Source organism: Stegastes partitus, unplaced genomic scaffold (assembly GCF_000690725.1).
Source record: "Stegastes partitus isolate 25-593 unplaced genomic scaffold, Stegastes_partitus-1.0.2 Scaffold22, whole genome shotgun sequence".
NCBI classification, from domain to species: Eukaryota; Metazoa; Chordata; class Actinopteri; family Pomacentridae; genus Stegastes; species Stegastes partitus.
Window position 1 is genome coordinate 1,320,163 of NW_007577753.1, and position 17,708 is coordinate 1,337,870.

Here is a 17,708-nt window from a genome sequence, read left to right on the forward strand (position 1 = left end):
TGAACAAATCAGTTACAAGTATCCTATCAAATCTGCACTTTATTCCACTTGCCTGTGCATTTTTATTAAAAACTTATTTGACTAAATGATTTATTTTTTCAAAGAAAAACTTCCCTGCTGTAAAAATGGACTAAATTTGAAAGGAACATTTACCCAAAAAAAGCGGTCTGATAGGGAATGCCATTCAGAAAAGCAAAAGTAAAATAAAAAATAAGGAATAACATATAAGAGAGAGGCAACGATTAGTAAAATCTGCAATTCAAGAGATCACCATGAGATCAGTAAGATAAAGCATCATGGAGTAGCGCCCCCTAGCAGCATGATATGCGACGAATATATCTCCACTTCTTGACGTTTTATACTGTGATTGTGTGTAATTCGTGTTTTTGATTAATTTAATTAGTAACGAAACGGATGATATTTCAAACTCAATTATTCTGACTTAGCTTACTCACGCCTATATATTTCTGTAGACGGTAAAGGTTACCCAACGTGCCACGCTTCTGCCATGTGCTACGTCGCAGTACGTTTAGTGGTTCCTCACGTAACTTCGTCAAAATTTCCACAAACAATGTAAATTCAGTAAAGACGGGGGATTATAAACCGTGTTCAGGGAGAGAATGACAGACCGATGACACAGCCGCAGCGACTGAAAGAGAACAAAAGTATTGGCAGCGGTGGGATTCGAACCCACGCCCCCGAAGAGACTGGAGCCTTAATCCAGCGCCTTAGACCGCTCGGCCACGCTACCGTGTGCATATGACGGCAATATTGAAGAATATACTGTGCGGACATAAGAATGTAGATTTACACTGCCCCTCCTTCCTTTGGGACCACTATCTATTGTTTTGCAACATATCTTGATGAGTTAATCATCATCTTTAACTGAAACCTAATGCTCATTCCACCTTCACTAATCCAAAGAATAGGTGAAATATAAACTCCATCTAATCGTAAAGTAAAAGCCTGGCAAACAGCAACTTTGAAAAGGAAGAGTGACAAAAACTAAACACAATCATTACACAACTCCTTCAAATTGAACTACTCATTACATGGCCACAAATCTTTTCAGAATATTTATTAGAAATTGAAAGTATAGCTTGAGGGAGAATAAAACATGCCTCCCAACCCAAAGCCCAAACACATCTTAAACTATTTGAGAATATACTCAGATTGAGGCAGTCAAACAGTAGTACTTTGGTGTCTACACCATCCAAAAGAGAAATCCAAAACAGAGCCATCTCCAATTAAAAACCTTTCAGTAAAGAAATAACAATAAAAATACAAACAACTCAATGTGAAAGTACTAGACATAGATACTGACATCACACTTTACAACATTTAAAAAACAAAAGTGGGTACACATGCATACTAGAGTTGGAGCAGTAGAGAATTAGAAGAAAAAAAAACTGCAACTATTTGATGATCTATTATTTGGAGTCATTTTTAAGCAAGAGAAGCAAAATATTCTTCATATTCTCAAGTTCCAGCTTTTCAAATGACAGACCTTTTGTACTTATCCTTGTGTGTACATAGTATATATATATATATATAGTTTCTTGTGGTGGACAGATAAAACACCCCTCAGAGGAAAGTCAGCAGGCTTCTAGGGTGGTCTCAGGATTTCTTAGCTGGGCAGGTTGGAGGCAAGAGCCGGTGAGAGTTGGAGCGCACCCACGGGTGGTCGATGACACTCTGTAGAGAGAGGCGATCGATGGGGTTGTGGCGAAGCAGCTTGGAGATCAGGTCCCGTGCACCATCAGAGATGACTTTAGGGAACTTCAAATCCACCTACGAATGGCAAGATGGCACTTGTTCATCAGTACAGTGACTACTACAGAAAAAAAGATGACATTCTTTAAGATTTCAACTGACTCTCAGCAAAATATTGTATGCGACCTATAATGGAGATGCAAGGCACACTCCAGTAAGGCTTCCTTTAAATTTGTGCTGAAATTAATATTTTCAGGCAAGTTATGGTTTGGGAAAAACTCATGTGGACAACCTATGGCAAAGATTAAATGTCGACATTCTCTAATCAGTTTCTTTTTTTCTTCTTAAATAAGAGTTTAAAAGATTCTCAAATGTGCAATTGATCAATCATAGTTAATGTTACTTTGCATTTAAAATGTGTTTTGGCCATAATTATTTATCTTAAATGCTTGTACTTCACTGTACAGGATGATGTAAACTGGCATCATATTACTTTAATGCTTGATATTATCGCAAATGTGCATCAACCAATTTATTTTTTTTTCCCCAGACACAAAAATGTTCAACAAAAGTTACAGAGGTCAGAGGGGAGAGTGAAAGCAGTGTCGAACACTTCCAACATGAGCACCAACCCTCGACTACCCCAACCGGTGTCAGAAATTCAAGATACCTGAAAAGTTCCTCTTGCATACCACAGAATGAAGGTGGCTTTTGGCAGATGTGGATCTTAGTTTTTACTATACGAAAGCTATTAGATTTAGCTGACCGAGTGCATTACACACCCAGAGACAAACACCAACCTTCATAATTCTTTTGTAGGTCTCTGAATGGCTGGCAGTTTCGAAAGGTGGGTTGCCGACTAAGCATTCGTAGCAAAGGACTCCAATGCACCACAAGTCCACCTTCTCACTGTGAGTGTGGCCCTCAATCATCTCTGGAGGAAGGTAGTCAAGTGTCCCGCACATGGTGCGACGTCTGGAAAAGCATAAAGCAAGAGGTGAGTTGAGCAGCCAAGGCAGTGTGTAGGTGTAGCAGCATAGAGGAGGTTTTGTAACAAACCACAGTGATGTGGGGACATTGTGGTTCCTCACCTGAGAGAAGGTGCATGAACGGACCAGCCAAAATCAGCGATCTTCAGCTCTCCACGATAACCGAGGAGCAGATTCTCTGGCTTGATGTCACGATGAATCACTTTCTTCTCATGGCAATACATTAGAGCGTCAGATATCTCCTCCATGTACTGGAAAAGATTAAAGATGTCAGGATTAAATTACATCCACTCCCAAATAGGACTAGCAATGTAAGACAATCAAATCAAATGTTATGCTGATCAGACTACAGTAAATATTCCTGAATTACTCTCCACAAATGAGCAAATTTAGTTCAGTTCTCACCGTGGCAGTACGCCGGTCATCAAACCTTCCACATCTCTGTAGCTCTTTGTACATTTCACCACGGGGGGCGTACTCAAGCACCAAGAACACCCTCTTGCGGTCGTGGAAATAATTGTAGAAGCGAAGGATGTTGGGGTGCCTAAGAAATAAAGAGCAATTGTGAGGTAGTTTGTTGACAGTCTTTCCTAAAACAAACTGATCTGAGCAAACTGCATGAATAAGAAGTAAAATAATGTATTTATGTAGTATCCAGAAACAAACTGTTTATCTTGAGCTACCATTGTCATTGTTCACTCCTGTTGCTGTCGCAAAGATATCACGTTTAGTTTTTTTTAGATCTGTATCATCAGTTTTTCGGCTCAAGCAGTCCCAACATTATTGTGTTGCTTTAGTTTTTCTGTGATAAACTGAATTTAGCATTTATGAAAACACGAATGATCCTTTTTGATATAAAATACAGAAAGAATAGAAAAGATCCAGCAAAGCTTTAGGTGCATCTAACCTGGCATGTTACAGTTCAACCTATAATTAAAGTGTATTTAAAAAAAATCTTTAAACCTATTACAAAAAAAGGAATTAAATTCACAGTAAACTTGTGAAGCATTTAAGTAAACAAGCTTGTGTACCCATTACATTAGGTGGGTGAATGCAAGCGATGATGAATGTTCCTGTAACAGACAGCAGATGGCAGCAGGTATGCTGTCAGGAAATGTGTGTACTAAGAGATGCACAGAACTGCCCTAAAATAGGAGCCAGGAATTCCAAAAAAGGTCAGTTTGTATGGCAAATAGGAAAATGGTACCATCGCTCTGCTAATTTGAAGTGCACAAAAACTGTGAGAAAAAAAGAACTGCAAAGTATTAAAAACACAGTGGGGATTGGTTTAATTTGTGTTAACTACAACTAATACTTATATCTTACAGAAAACTAGGGGTTGACTGACTATCAAATCTGATATTCATATTACTGGTATCACTATGTATTTTTTAATTTATTTTAACCAATTACCACAAAAGTAAATGAACCTAATAATGCACTATTTTCGCTTTGATACAGTTCTCCTCTTCTTTATCTGTAGTCACCATGAGTAATAGCCTATCAACACCAAAGGATAAACGATTATTCTTATATTTTACATATAAATAAAATAAATGAACTAAGGTATGTGAACAAAGTGTTGTGTTAATGTTTGTGTTGTTCTAAAATTTGACACCAACATTTTAATTTTTTCTGCCAATGTCTGTCATTTCATAGTATTGGTAATCAGTCTCCTCATCCCTGAAAAAAACAAAACAACAACCAAACCATCTCGATCGACCCCTTTTGAAAACCTATACAGGGTGCTCAAGATACCCAAGCGACACGTACAGTAACTTTGTAGAAAATATAAATCAACATTAACACACAAGAGAAAAATGTTTTCAGGATACTAACTTGAGATGGGCCTGAATCTCAATCTCCCTCCTGAGTTGATGCTCCACACCTTCCTTCTCCATCTGTGACTTGAACAGCACCTTCAGCGCCACAATAGCTTGCAGCTCCTTCACTCTTGCAAGGTACACGTTGCCAAATTTGCCCTTTCCAAGTGGTCGACCGATGTCGAAGTCGTCAATGGAAATTTTCCTGTATAACATGTAAACGGTTACTTTGATGTTTGAATTTATTATTTTTTTTTAAACAACCAATATACAAATGGAGAAACACTATTGAGTTCACTTACTTTGAAACTGAGCTGGAGGCTGCGCTAACACATTCTCTTCCGGGGCCTATAAATGACAACACAATCAAAATACACACATTTCCTGAAGTGTCTGAAAGGCATCGGTATGTGAGGAGGAAGAAGTTACCTGTGACAGCATTTCTGATTGTCTCTACTCGTGGCTTCACCAGAACACGCTGGGGGCCTGCCACCATACTTGGGGTTGCAAACTGATGTTCAGAGGAAACACAAACACACAGTTAGTGAGCGTTTTATTGGCCAAAAAAAGAAAAAGAAACAAAAAAAAGCAACTAACTCCATACCATAAAATGACAAGAGCATTGAATGGTATTTTGATTGAACACCAGTTTCCCATATTTTCACACCACTTCAACCCATGCTCAATCTGACATGTCCTCTAGGAGTAAGTCCAACTCGTGATCACTTTTCAATTACTTTTATGGCAAATCTATGCAACTACAACTGCTATTACTTACCGGTCTCTGGAGACCTCTGGGCTCGTAATTTTCCTTATTCTGTAAAGAAATAAACATCACTTACTTAAACCTATAGTACATTTGAGCCACTATGTCTCTTTGTCATTCATTTATTTTTATTTTTTAGCTTCAAGTTGTTTATCATAGACAATAGCTGAGGTATGTATAGCAAACAGGAAGTTGAACAAATAGCTTCCACTCACTAGTTCTGAAAAGTATGGCTGCACCTAACAATTACTTTCATTGTCAAATAATAGATTGTTCCTTTTCACAAATAATCGATTGGTTGTTTGGCCTATACAAATGTCAGAAAATGGTGAAAAAAGTTGATCAGCGTTTTTTTCAAAGCCCAAGATGACATCCTAAAAAGTCTTGTTTTGCCCACAATCTAAAGATGTTCAGTTTACTGTCATAGAGGAAAGTATTTTGAAAATCTAGAATCACAAATTTTGGCCCCCTTTTCCTAAAAATTACCCAGGCTGATTATCAAAATAGTTGACAATCAATGTAATAGTTGACAAATCGATTTATTGCTCCAGCTTGAATGAAAAGACCAGAGACGGCAAACATTCACTGGATTTTTCCTACATAAAGAAATGTGGTGTCAACATTAACTCACGACTTTCATCTACATCTGCTTCTAGTAAAAGTAGAGGTACAACATTTTAATCTTCGAATATTTTCTTTACTTTGAACAAAATAGTGTACATAACAATTTTCTGTACTGGATTGCAATAGACTGTACAGGTTATCCCTTTTGTGTGACATTTTTAATGTCATTGTTAACAGAATGGGGGACATATAAAGTTGAATGTTTATCTCCTCAATGGTTGATGTTCTACCACACTCACCTAAATTAATACAATCTGATATTTTGAGGTATATAAAACTTGCTTAACACGACATTATTGTCAAGTTTACATGATATGCTTGGTGCAGGCGCTCTCTATAGATACAGTAAACACATCGGGCCATCTGTTGAGGACGTGTTACATGTCTGAGTTCAATTAAAACGTTCAGTTAAACAAGTGAACATGGTTCAACAATGACAACGGTTGTATAGGCCACAGTTGAAGAATTGAGATTAAAATAAATGTTTCAAAACTATGTTGGAATTCTATAGGTTGGTCTACTTTAAATAAAACCCGTGTATGTATTTATATTTAGCCGGGAACATACACCATACTACTTGTTGTCACTTTTACCTCAAGCTAGCGTTACATGTTAGTTAGCTGAAGTAGCTAGCAAATCCAAGGTTAGCCTACGTTAGCTACAATCTGCGTCAACCTCTGCAATGTATTCTGCGCTGTTATCAGCAGTTTGGTGTTTTCAATTATTGCCAAGTTCTATCTCGCAGATAAATAATAAACTTCAATTACCTGCATCGTAGTAAGGGGAATTTGTGGTAACTTTACAGCGTGGAAAGTCGTCTAGTCTTTATAGTTAGAACCTCCTCAGCCGCCAACGTTTTCAAAAAGCCAGGCTCCGCCAACGTGATTGGTCCGTGTACTGCGAACCGAGAGCAACAGAGAGCTCCCATTGGTCAGAATAGTTGCAGGAAGAAGCGTGTGATTGGTGGGCGCCGACTGTCGACCCGCCTTTGTCCCGTTGTTTTAACTTGTAGGAGCGACAGAGTCTTCTTGTTATGTTAAAGCCGGCTTCTTAAATCTGGCTGTGTGACGAACATAATTACAAAAACATGCCGTTTCTTTGTGAAATTCGATGTAATAACTTCTGAAACTGTCTAGGGCTGAAACTAAACAAATACCTAAAATATTCTGTGGTCTATCCAATGAAATGTGCTTCTTAAAAATTTCTTCAGTCAAAAACCCAAATATATTTTACTAAAGTTATATAAAATATGGAAAGGAAGAATATCACCTATCTTAGATCATCTACAACCAATATGTGATGTGTGTGTATATATGTATAAAATATCTAATTGCATTTGTTCGAATGTTGTGATTGTAATTAACATGTAATTTCTTAAAGTTAAGCTTTGGGTCAGGATTTACTGTGTAATAAATTTAAATACATGATGAATCAGTCAAAACAAGTCTTTAAAAATGTTTTTTAGAGAACTGTGAAAGACAAATAATACTTAAGGAATTTTTTGATCAAAATAAGTTTATTCAAAACAATCCCACTTACACAATATTACCCACCCTTAAATGGTTGGTTTAAACTCACTGTAATGACACAGACCTTCGATGTTTTTCCTCTTTAATACAATCAAACATACATGTAAAATTGCATTTAAAAAAAAAACAAAATCACAATGGCAAAGTAAAATAGGAAATAAATTGTGTAATGTTGTGCTTCACCAAAACCAAACACCTGTTTGTAATATATATGATCTCTAACTGTGTGTATTGTAAAAAAGTGGTAAAAAAACAAAACAAAAAACAAAGCACAAAACAGGAAACAGGTGGATCATCACCCACAGTGTGCTTCAGTTCCCTTGCCTTTGTAAGTGACAGATGCTGATCTGTTTACAGTCTAGCAGTGGCCTTTGCATTTTTTTTTCTACTGTAAAAGAATTTAAAAAGGGTATGCTGAAGACAGATTTTTGGTTCACACAGACTTTTTTTTTTTTTCCATGCGAATAAGCGATTTGGAAGTGAGACCTCCCACTGATTTACCTTGACAACACTGGTTAAAGCAGTGTCGTTGTAGGATATGATGATATATATGCTGTGGGTCCATACAATCTCTTTGTCTTCTCAGTCTATGAGGCAATCTTTAAAAAAATAATCAAAAAGACTACTTGGTGACAAGATTATTTATCAGTGATGTTTGCATCAATGTGATGAAGTGTCAACAATGCACAGTCCTGTTTGGATAGTTTACCTATAAACTGTTTCTAATTCAATTTTACAGAAAATGTATCAAAATATAACTCCATATATAACTAAATAAAAGCAAACTTTTAAGAATTTTTTTCAAGAAAAATAACGGCTTGAAAGTATCCCATCAAAAACAAAATAAATGTCATATATGCAAATTTAGCAATAGCATTGCTCTGTTCCATTTTGCTGCTGTAGAGGCCAGAAGTTTGTGCTCTGTGGAGAAGTGGTATTGCTACTCTACCAACTAAAACTGCCAAAAGTGCGCAGGAGGATAACTCAATGTGTGTGATTAGAGGAAAATTAAAAGTGAGTCCTATTTTCTTTCACATTGTGTATACTGTCATTAACAAAATTACTAGAGTGTCAGTTTTGCATTGAATGGTTCCAGAAAATCCTGAAATACAGTACTTCTGTGTACAAATGATCAAAAATGAAATGGTGATTTAAAACTAGAAAACTTTTGCCAATACGAAGCAGTGTGTTCTCTCTGTGCTTTTAGAGTTTTGTTGACAGAAACATCAGATTATCTGTTTTTCAAACTATTTTTCTTTCCGTCTGGACTTTTTGTAGTAATGTCTGACAATTTTAATGTAGCATTCTGATTCCATTCAATATGAATTTGTGGTGTCATAGGCCTATGTGTGCTTGAGATAGGTGTATGCATTAGACAATGCTGAAAAATTCATCCAATATTGTATCAGTAACACTACATATAACTAATTAACCCTGTCTGAAAGAGAGGTTTATTCGTGTTGGCCACTGGTATGCAGCAGCAGTGGAGGCCTCATTTATTCTGCATTACTCTGAACAGAGCAGTTGGTGAAAACTAGTGTGCAGGATGGCAGCAGGACAGCGAGTGAGCGACGTAGACTTGGAATAGGATCATTCATATCCAGTGTCTTATTCTCGTCACTGCTGCCATCTGCGCCTGCAGCTTCCTCACCGACCTGCTCTTCTTCGCCACCACCCTCCCCCTCTACCTCAGGTGGACTCTGTCGAGGCTGGAAGATCACATCCAAAAACTCCAGCTGGCGGAGTCCTCGGAGCATCCTGCAGCTGCGGACTATCTGCAACTCGCTGAGTGTGCAGGCCCACAGGCACAGTTGTTTCAGGTCCCTCAGACGACTGGCGCAGAGCAGGCCAGGCCCCACCTCCTTTCCGCCAAGACTCAGTTCCTCTAGTCCGAGCCATCCTGCCCCCAGCCCAAGAGAGGCCATTTGTAACTGGTAGCCCTGCCGCCCTGTAATGCCTATTTCCAAAAACTTGAGCCTGGAAAGCCCCTCCACCCCACAGACACCATCTTTGGCAGCACAACTTCTAATCCCGTTAGCTGTTATACGAAAGGTGTCACGCAGCTCCAATCGACGGAGCTTCTCCCATGATGTCAGACTCTGCAGGTGTTGGTCTGTAAAAGAGGGCACATTGTTAAGGACCAACCTTTCAATACCAATGCCTGCAGGAGAACTAGGCCCTTTTCTTTTCTGGTCCCTTTCTTGCTGCTGAGCACCAACACTAGATGTGGCTTCTGCTCTTTCTTGAGGTTCAGCAGCTGAAGCTGGCAGGCTGTGGTTAAAAAAACCACGAGGCAGCTCACAACCACGCAGCTCCAGCACCTGTAAAGATGGAGGTAGGATCTGGCAATTGGGAAGGCTTCTCAGGTCTGCATGCAGAAGATAGAGCTTACTCAGGCGAGGGCATTTTGTGGACAAAGCTTTGAGCCAAGACTCAGAGAGAAAGGTGCCGCCACGGGCAGAGAGCAGCAAACCACGCAATCGAAGGCACCTTAGTCCACAACCCAGGTACTGACGCAGCAGGACCCAAAGGATGCGGGATGTCACCTAACACACAGAGGACAGTTCATGAATACGTGCGTTTCAAGGGTGGGAGATGGGAGGCAACAGAATAACATTCTTTTGTCAATAATTGCACAGCCACACAACTCGTATGTTATCAAAAGATGCATACAGTTTATTTGCAGAGCATATTTCATACACAAATGCATTTCAAAGTGCTGGTTTACATAAAAATGTATTAACAGAAATACAGCATAATATGTAGAAACTAAATGCAAACAACAGTGAAATGCCTAATGCTTGCCAGGAAAAGATGTAAATACAAGGCGGATAATGATGAGTGCCTAGTGACTTAACTGAACCTAAACTTAACCTGAGTGCTAAGAGCAGCTAGAAACTTGAGTGGAGAGGCTGCAACTATTCAGTGACTGAAAGACTTTTTTTTTTTTTAACTTTAGGACACTTTAAGTAGTGTCCACTGTGTTTTCTGCCGTCTGCTCTTTAACTGGGAAAGGAGTCGATAAGAAAAGTGGGTAAGTGGTGATAGTATGTTTCATGGAATTTTATGTGGATGTGCATTTTTAACAGCTGTATGTCTGGACATTGCATTCGGGTCATGCAGCTCTTTATGAGAAGCTTACTTTGCTGCTCTTTGTTAGAGACATCAACACAGCAGTCATAAAAATGTTAAACTATAGGCTCATTGTGGTTGTAAATGGTGCTCAATGAAACAGTTCTTGTTTTTTGTTGAAAATGTCACATGTCTGATAGTTCAGTTGGTATTTTTGTTGTCTGTGTTTTTTGCAGAAATTGCTCAGCATGCCAACACTGTCATCCGCTGTCCTTCTTTTGGTTTTGTTTATAAGATTTTCTTGCTTTAGTTTGTCCGCCAGGCATTGTAAGACTTGTGGAAGAGAAGACCTGGGAGTGCGTCTCAAATCCATTTATTTCTGCTGTGGCCAATTAATAGTCTTAATCCCGAGTAGTTGTGGGACCTGACTTGTTTGTTGGGTTATATCTATGAGCGAATTGTGTGGGGGGTAAACATTTGCTACTCCTGGCTCTTTTAGGTTATCAGTTCCAACTGGTGGAGTACAGTGGAGTATATGATTATCCACTTTTGGGATGACTAGGACCCTGAGATTGTTTTTAACTAAAATATTAACACTTTAACAAATACATTTCCCTGTCACAGATATATTTAAGGTTGGCCTGCAGTGTGAGCCTTTACAGCGCACTCTGGGTCAAGACAGTGACCTCATTTGATGTGACTGAAAACATCAAACCAAGTCCATAGTTACACAAGTTTTCTGACTTGTGTTGTGGTCTATCTGAGCGCTGACAGTCAGTCTTTATCACCAAATACATTTAGAAAGCTTTTGCTATCGTTACAGGTGTTGACGGTACATGACTTTCATATATTAGCAGTATACATGTTGTATGGATGTTTTATCAGAATGTGTAGTTTTATTGTGTACATGTGATATCCCTGTAGTCACTGAATCAAACACACCACAGCTCAGTAAGACAGGACAACTGAAAGGAAGAAGTGTAAAGCCACAGTGCTGATAACATTCTTACCCCTTTCCATGCAGTCAGGTCGACAGTTCTCCACAGTCTTTGGTCTTTAACAAGGCGTTTCCATCTCTTACACACTCTAAAGAAACACCGCAACAAACACAATATAACTTAACCGTGTGACGAGAGACACAACAAAGGGGGACTGAGGCACTGAGTTTAGTTGTACAAGGCGAATAATGCTGACAGTGAAGTCACATCCTCCTTACCTCCCGGCTCTGACGAGCTCTCGTACGCTCAGGTACGACAACACATCAATTAAAATGTTTTCGGGAAAGTAGTCCAGATTACAGGCTCTGAATTCATCCATTTTGTAAACAAAACTCTCAAACCTCGGACACGGACTAATTTCCGGGCGCACCGGTTGCGCCCAAATGAACGATCCCCAGGAAACAGCCGCGCAGTGACTCAGGGACCGAGCGGCAGAATTAAGCTTCAGTCAAATTAACTTCATCATGCCGAGTGTAGTGTGTCTCTGTCAAAAAATAATATTTATTTCTGTTAACACTTGTAAAATCTACGAGGATAACTGTGGGGTAGAGTTTATTTCGAAACATCCCAACAAAGAGATGTTGCCACCTAACGTTGGTTAAGTGTACAGCCCACTGCGCCTGCGCGGTTTACCGGACAAGATGGCGACCAGCAATGGTGGAGGAATGGAAGTGGATGGGGCAGGCGAGTATTTCTCACTTATCTCGTAATTTCTGCCTCACATCGACATGGACCTTTGTGCAGTTTGCCGCATGTGTTGTGTATTTGTGCTATGAGTGGTCGTAGGTGACGACTTTGTGGTGTTAAAGACAGAAGGTAGCGCGCGTGCTGACATAAGCGGGTTAACGTTCACGGCTCTGCTGTAAAGCTGTCAGTACATTCATTACTTTGGATGTTGGAGCCGGTTTTCTCCTCTGCTCTCTAAATGGAGATTAAATCAGCAATGTTAACTTAAATCTACCAGCAAAGATGGCAACCCTATTATTTGTTTATAACAACAGGCAACGCTCAAATTGGGGCTGGTCTTATCCACGAGATGAAGCGATGTATCGGCCTAACTGAGTCTCAACGTGCACAATCAAAATAAACATCTTTATGTACGATTATGATGGGTTTTGTTTTTGTAACCATTTTTCTAGTAGGATGCCTTGAAACAACTGTCAGATTATAGGAAATGAATTCAGATCAAGGGGAATCTTTTTTTTTTTTTTAATATATTAGTATTACAAGTAAGATTGATATCTGAGTGCTGTTCTTGTTCACGTCTTGTTTTTGTTTGGTTTGCAGTCAGTAATTGTTTGATAAATTGTTGCTAAATAATCCATTAATTAGCAATAATTGCACATTGCCATTTAGGACTCTAATGATTAAAAAAAAATGTTTTCAGCTCTTAGGATAATCACTGTTTTGATAATCAATTAATCGGTATGAGACATTTTCAAAAAAAAGAAAAGGTCTACATTCTCTAGTTGCACCAGCATAATGTGAATATTTTCTCTCTTTGTTTCCTCCATTATGACTGTAACCTAAATATTTTTGAGTTGTGGACAAAGAAGACATTTGAGGGTGTGTCATCTTGGGCTTTACGAAGCACTTGAAAATTCTTTCCAATTTTTGGACATTATATAAATTAAACGCTTTATTTATCAAGTAAATAATCAACGGACTAATCCACACTATGTAAATCATTGTTAGGTGCAGACTAGTCATACTAGTCAACATAAGTTTTCAATTCTTCTCCCTGTCTACTGTCTGCATGTTACTATTTTCATCATCACATTCACTACAGGGAACAGCAACGGCAGCACCTCAGGGCAGCAACCCACACGCTAAAACAAGTTTTATCGAAGGTTTGGATCGTGAAATAGAGCAGTCCTGCAAGTTTTCTTTTTTTTTTTTTTTGGCGAATTATCTATTTTAAAGATGGTGCTTATCTCCCATACATACACATGGTCCACCAGAACAATACTTCTGTTACAATTTTGGGTGAACTCCATCGCAGCATCCTGTTCTTAGCGCCACCCAAGACGACTGTAATGCGCCTAAAGAAATAAAAACACAGCAGAGCTTTTTTTTTTTTATTCCTCTGTAGCAGAATCATAACAAGGTGCAGCCACACTATTTCACACAGTGCTGTGTCAGCACTAAAGAATGGTCTGACTATATGACACAAGTTGCAGCCTTATTTGGTTGTTGTTGTATTAAAGCCCATCTTGTTTGTGTCTCTGTATGACTGTAGCCAGCCCCAGTGTCATGGCCTCGGGGGTCACTGGGAGCGTCTCTGTTGCCTTACACCCTCTGGTTATCCTCAACATATCTGACCACTGGATACGCATCCGCTCGCAGGAGGGGCGGCCAATGCAGGGTATGTAGAACAACACCAGACATGTAACTGATAGTGTAATGTTGCTTTATATCATGTTAGGCTCAGATGCTTTTTTTCTTTAGAGGATGTTGTTTATGTTTGTGTTTTCCCTGCCCAGTGATTGGTGCTCTGATCGGGAAACAGGAGGGCAGAAACATTGAGGTGATGAACTCCTTTGAACTGCTGTCCCACACCATAGACGACAGAGTGCACATTGATAAGGAGTACTACTACACGAAGGAGGAACAGTGTAAGCACTTTTCAAGTGTCAAGCACCACACTATACCTCTATTTGTGTGTATTTTTCTAAAATGACTCAGTTTATTGAGATGTTGTCCAGTATGTGACAATGACAGTCCTAGCTTTTTCCAGTTCTGGCCAGTTGAAAGAATGCAATTTCAGGAAAGGATATATTTTAGTAATACTGGCAAAAAACCATCAACTGGGAGATTTGTTCATAGATTAGCTTTTTACAATTTGACTATACTTTTGCTTTGTCCTAGCTTGCTTTATTGTATTTTTTATTTTTACATTTTGCATCTTGTTTATCACTGATTTATTATCAACTTATACAGTTTAAAGTAAAAATGTGAATGAACATGGAAACATGAACTCTTGAGAGTCAGGTCAGGTCAGAGCTGTCTGCTGTATTATTTGACTCTGAGACTTTTCACATTGAGTTCCCAAAGAGTACAGATGAACTGTCAAGCTGCATTTAGTAATCAATGATGTGTTTGTTTATTTGTAGTAAATAAGGTCATGTCCCTGTTGCAGTTTATCTTTGAAATGTCCTCTTGTCTCTCAGTCAAACAGGTCTTCAAAGACATGGAGTTCTTGGGCTGGTACACAACAGGTGGTCCCCCAGACCAGTCAGATATCCACATTCACAAGCAGGTATGCCAACACTGAAGACCACCCAGTGACAAGTAGCAGCTTATCTCTGCGATCTCAGTCGGCTCGATATACACAAGCTCCAAAAATGACTAACAAAAGCAAATAACAGAAAGTAGCTGTAATATAGCACATGTTTTGTACATTATTAATGGTCAGAGAGATTACATTTACTGATTTGAAACACTTTATATGTCATCTTAAAATCCTGTGTGCAAATGCGATAGAACAACACAGCATGACGGTTATTTTAGATTGTGTACATTTGCTTACTGTCATTTCTTACCTGCCAGGTGTGCGAGATCATTGAGAGTCCTCTGTTCCTCAAACTCAACCCAATGACCAAACACACCGACGTGAGTTTGCCCACATTTTCACTCCAAGAATGTGACGGTGATGCAGGGATATTTTCAAATAAAGCTGCTCTAATCAAAGTGTCCTCATCTCCCTCAGCTTCCTGTTAGCGTTTATGAATCTGTGATTGACATCATCAATGGCGAGGTAGCGTTCACATCTAATTTTGATGACCTATTATTTCCTGCAGCAGTAGCCTAATTTCCCATGAATAATTGTTTTATTATAAATATTTCCTCCAGGCTACCATGTTGTTTGCTGAACTGACGTACACACTGGCCACAGAGGAAGCAGAGAGAATTGGTGTCGATCACGTAGCTCGAATGACGGCCACCGGCACCGGAGAAAACTCAACAGGTAGGAGAGGCTGCCACTGATGCTGTGCTGAAAAATGTTTTCTGTTAGGATAGTACAGTTTGACTGTAATTGTTCTGACTGAACTGCACTGTATATCTGAAGGTAGAAAATAAGAAGGCTCAGTTTTGAAAACTAAATAAAAGACAGACTTGGTAGAGAATCAGTTCATTACAAAAGCCACAGCACACAAACATCGTCTCTGCAGGCTGTTTAGTGGTAAATGAATTTCTTTCTGGAGGAGCAGTGAAGGAGACTGGTGTGTCTTACCTGTGATTCTGGGTGGTTGGATTCTTTAGTCCAAACTCCATCTCTAGCATCATGAGGTAGATGTACACATACTGAGACACCAAACCTAACATTGATACGAGAAATACATCAAAATGTCTTAAGTTAACATCTAACAGGTTCCCTGTTTTGTAGAGCACAGCGTCACAAAACTAGTTCAGTTCTTTATGCAGTGATAAAACAAGAAAATAAACACATGGATAAGAGAGTCATATGTTAAAGTGTATTTCCTTTATCCTACAAGGTGGTTTAGGCACAAACTACAGTCAGTTTTTTGTCTGTGACCTGCCTGATAGTAGAAATTGTCATTAAGTTTTAACTTTGATTTATTTATTTTTTTTTATGTCTGTCTTTTGTGATAGTTGCTGAACATCTCATAGCCCAGCACAGCGCGATAAAGATGCTCCACAGCCGAGTGAAGATCATTCTAGAGTACGTCAAAGCCGTGGAAGCAGGTGAGATGACGAGGGGCCGTTTAAGGAGGCAGTGAGAGCAAAGACTGAAAATAAATCAAGAAAGCAGCTGTTCCTACATGAGATGTTCCTCCTGTTTTTACAGTGTTCGAACATGCCCCCATGATTACAAGCTCCTGTTTAACAGTAATCTGACAGCATTGTCTTATCTCATCGTTTTTTGCACCCCGTTTATTTCTCTGTCACAGGAGAGGTGCCATTTAACCACGAGATCCTTCGAGAAGCAAACGCCCTGTGCCACAGACTGCCAGTCCTTAGCACCACAAAATTCAAAACTGACTTCTATGATGTAAGTAAACTTTGTTGTACCTACTCACTCACTCACTCACTCACTCACTCACTCACTCACACACACACACAAATATATACCCTTAATGCATGCTGATGTTTTCATCACTTAAAGGATAAGACACTGCAAATCCCGTGAAAAGGATTAAAGCGACAATCTAATTTCCTTCCACGTGGTTTTTAAATTCATCAGTGTTGATGTAATCATAACAGTGCACAGGCTGGAAGGGGTACAGGGATGATACTAAAAACAGAAAGTGAAGTACACAGTTAGTCTAATAAATTGTCTTTAATTGTTTTTGGTGATTATTAATATGCATTTTTGTAGGTCTATGGCACACAAAGAAATCAGATTTATCAGGCTTTGGATACACAGGCAGTACACATTAATACAAATAATTCTGTATCTGTTTTGTTGATATTTGTAAAAGTGAAAAAAAATATTCTTCGTATTAACACGATAGAATATGCGCCACAGTGTTATTTCTAATTGTTTTATTTAAAAACAAAAGATTAATTGTAGATAAATTAAGATCACTGTTATGCTGTGATGATGTTGCTGTTTATAGTAAATCTCCATGTTGTCCTGCCAAATGAGGGCTTTCTGCAACTGTGCCTCTTGCTTCCCCGCAGCAATGTAATGACGTCGGCCTCATGGCCTACTTAGGCACCATCACCAAGACTTGCAACAGTATGAACCAGTTCATCAACAAGTTCAACGTCCTGTACGACAGACAGGGCATCGGCCGGAGGATGAGAGGACTCTTCTTTTGAGCTGGCAGAAAGCCGAAGCAGAGAGACAAACAAGCACTGCAGTTTCTTTTTCTCTGTTCTGTCTTTATTTTGGGTTTGTTTGTATTTTGATTTGCTAAAAAGAAATCCTTAAGCCAACAGTAGCTTTTCCAACCAGTTTACCATTTTCAACCACAAGTGTGTCTAAAGGCACCTAAAAACACCAATCAGTAGGAGATGTGTACAAAATCACTCGACTCTTTTGTGGGTATGCACAGCGATGAATCCACTGTACATGAACGTTATATTATTTTACCCAGTTTGTTTTATTGTTCCATGTTTCTGTATGTAATAAATGATCTGCTAATTTTTTTCATGGGACTTTGACTCGTCTGCTTTCTAACAGTCAGTGATTATAATGAGGTACACATCAGAGGAAGTCTATGGAA

The 17,708-nt window shown here is 39.0% G+C and overlaps 3 protein-coding genes and 1 non-coding gene across 6 annotated transcripts; 1 reads left to right on the forward strand and 3 right to left on the reverse strand.

The window, feature by feature from the left end:
* Window positions 1-669: 669 nt before the first annotated feature.
* trnal-aag (transfer RNA leucine (anticodon AAG)) lies at window positions 670-751 on the reverse strand. Its single transcript has one exon. It is a non-coding gene; the product is annotated as a tRNA-Leu (tRNA).
* A 312-nt stretch (window positions 752-1,063) lies between these two features.
* Window positions 1,064-6,778, reverse strand: aurkb (aurora kinase B). Of its 2 annotated transcripts, XM_008295263.1 has the most exons (9): window positions 6,683-6,778; window positions 5,304-5,342; window positions 4,955-5,036; window positions 4,828-4,873; window positions 4,542-4,730; window positions 3,108-3,246; window positions 2,805-2,953; window positions 2,514-2,688; window positions 1,064-1,791 (listed from the first exon to the last, which is right to left on the reverse strand). In XM_008295263.1, the coding sequence occupies exons 1-9, from the start codon at window positions 6,686-6,688 to the stop codon at window positions 1,618-1,620; spliced, it is 999 nt and encodes a 332-aa protein (XP_008293485.1). In that variant the 5' UTR covers window positions 6,689-6,778; the 3' UTR covers window positions 1,064-1,617. The 2 variants fall into 2 exon arrangements, with proteins under 2 accessions (XP_008293485.1, XP_008293493.1); XM_008295271.1 differs by lacking the exon at window positions 5,304-5,342.
* A 634-nt stretch (window positions 6,779-7,412) lies between these two features.
* Window positions 7,413-11,872, reverse strand: LOC103367296 (F-box/LRR-repeat protein 12). The gene is made up of 3 exons (XM_008295282.1): window positions 11,733-11,872; window positions 11,527-11,602; window positions 7,413-9,990 (listed from the first exon to the last, which is right to left on the reverse strand). The coding sequence occupies exons 1-3, from the start codon at window positions 11,831-11,833 to the stop codon at window positions 8,941-8,943; spliced, it is 1,227 nt and encodes a 408-aa protein (XP_008293504.1). The 5' UTR covers window positions 11,834-11,872; the 3' UTR covers window positions 7,413-8,940.
* Window positions 11,873-12,112: 240 nt separating this feature from the next.
* cops6 (COP9 signalosome subunit 6) lies at window positions 12,113-17,640 on the forward strand. Of its 2 annotated transcripts, none has more exons than XM_008295296.1 (10): window positions 12,113-12,198; window positions 13,754-13,879; window positions 13,998-14,129; window positions 14,685-14,773; window positions 15,064-15,126; window positions 15,206-15,271; window positions 15,367-15,481; window positions 16,129-16,221; window positions 16,428-16,528; window positions 17,161-17,640. In XM_008295296.1, exons 1-10 carry the CDS (start codon window positions 12,156-12,158, stop codon window positions 17,299-17,301), a joined length of 969 nt encoding a protein of 322 aa, XP_008293518.1. In that variant the 5' UTR covers window positions 12,113-12,155; the 3' UTR covers window positions 17,302-17,640. The 2 variants fall into 2 exon arrangements, with proteins under 2 accessions (XP_008293518.1, XP_008293526.1); XM_008295304.1 differs by having other exon boundaries at window positions 12,114-12,198; window positions 15,224-15,271.
* The last annotated feature ends 68 nt before the right edge of the window (window positions 17,641-17,708 follow it).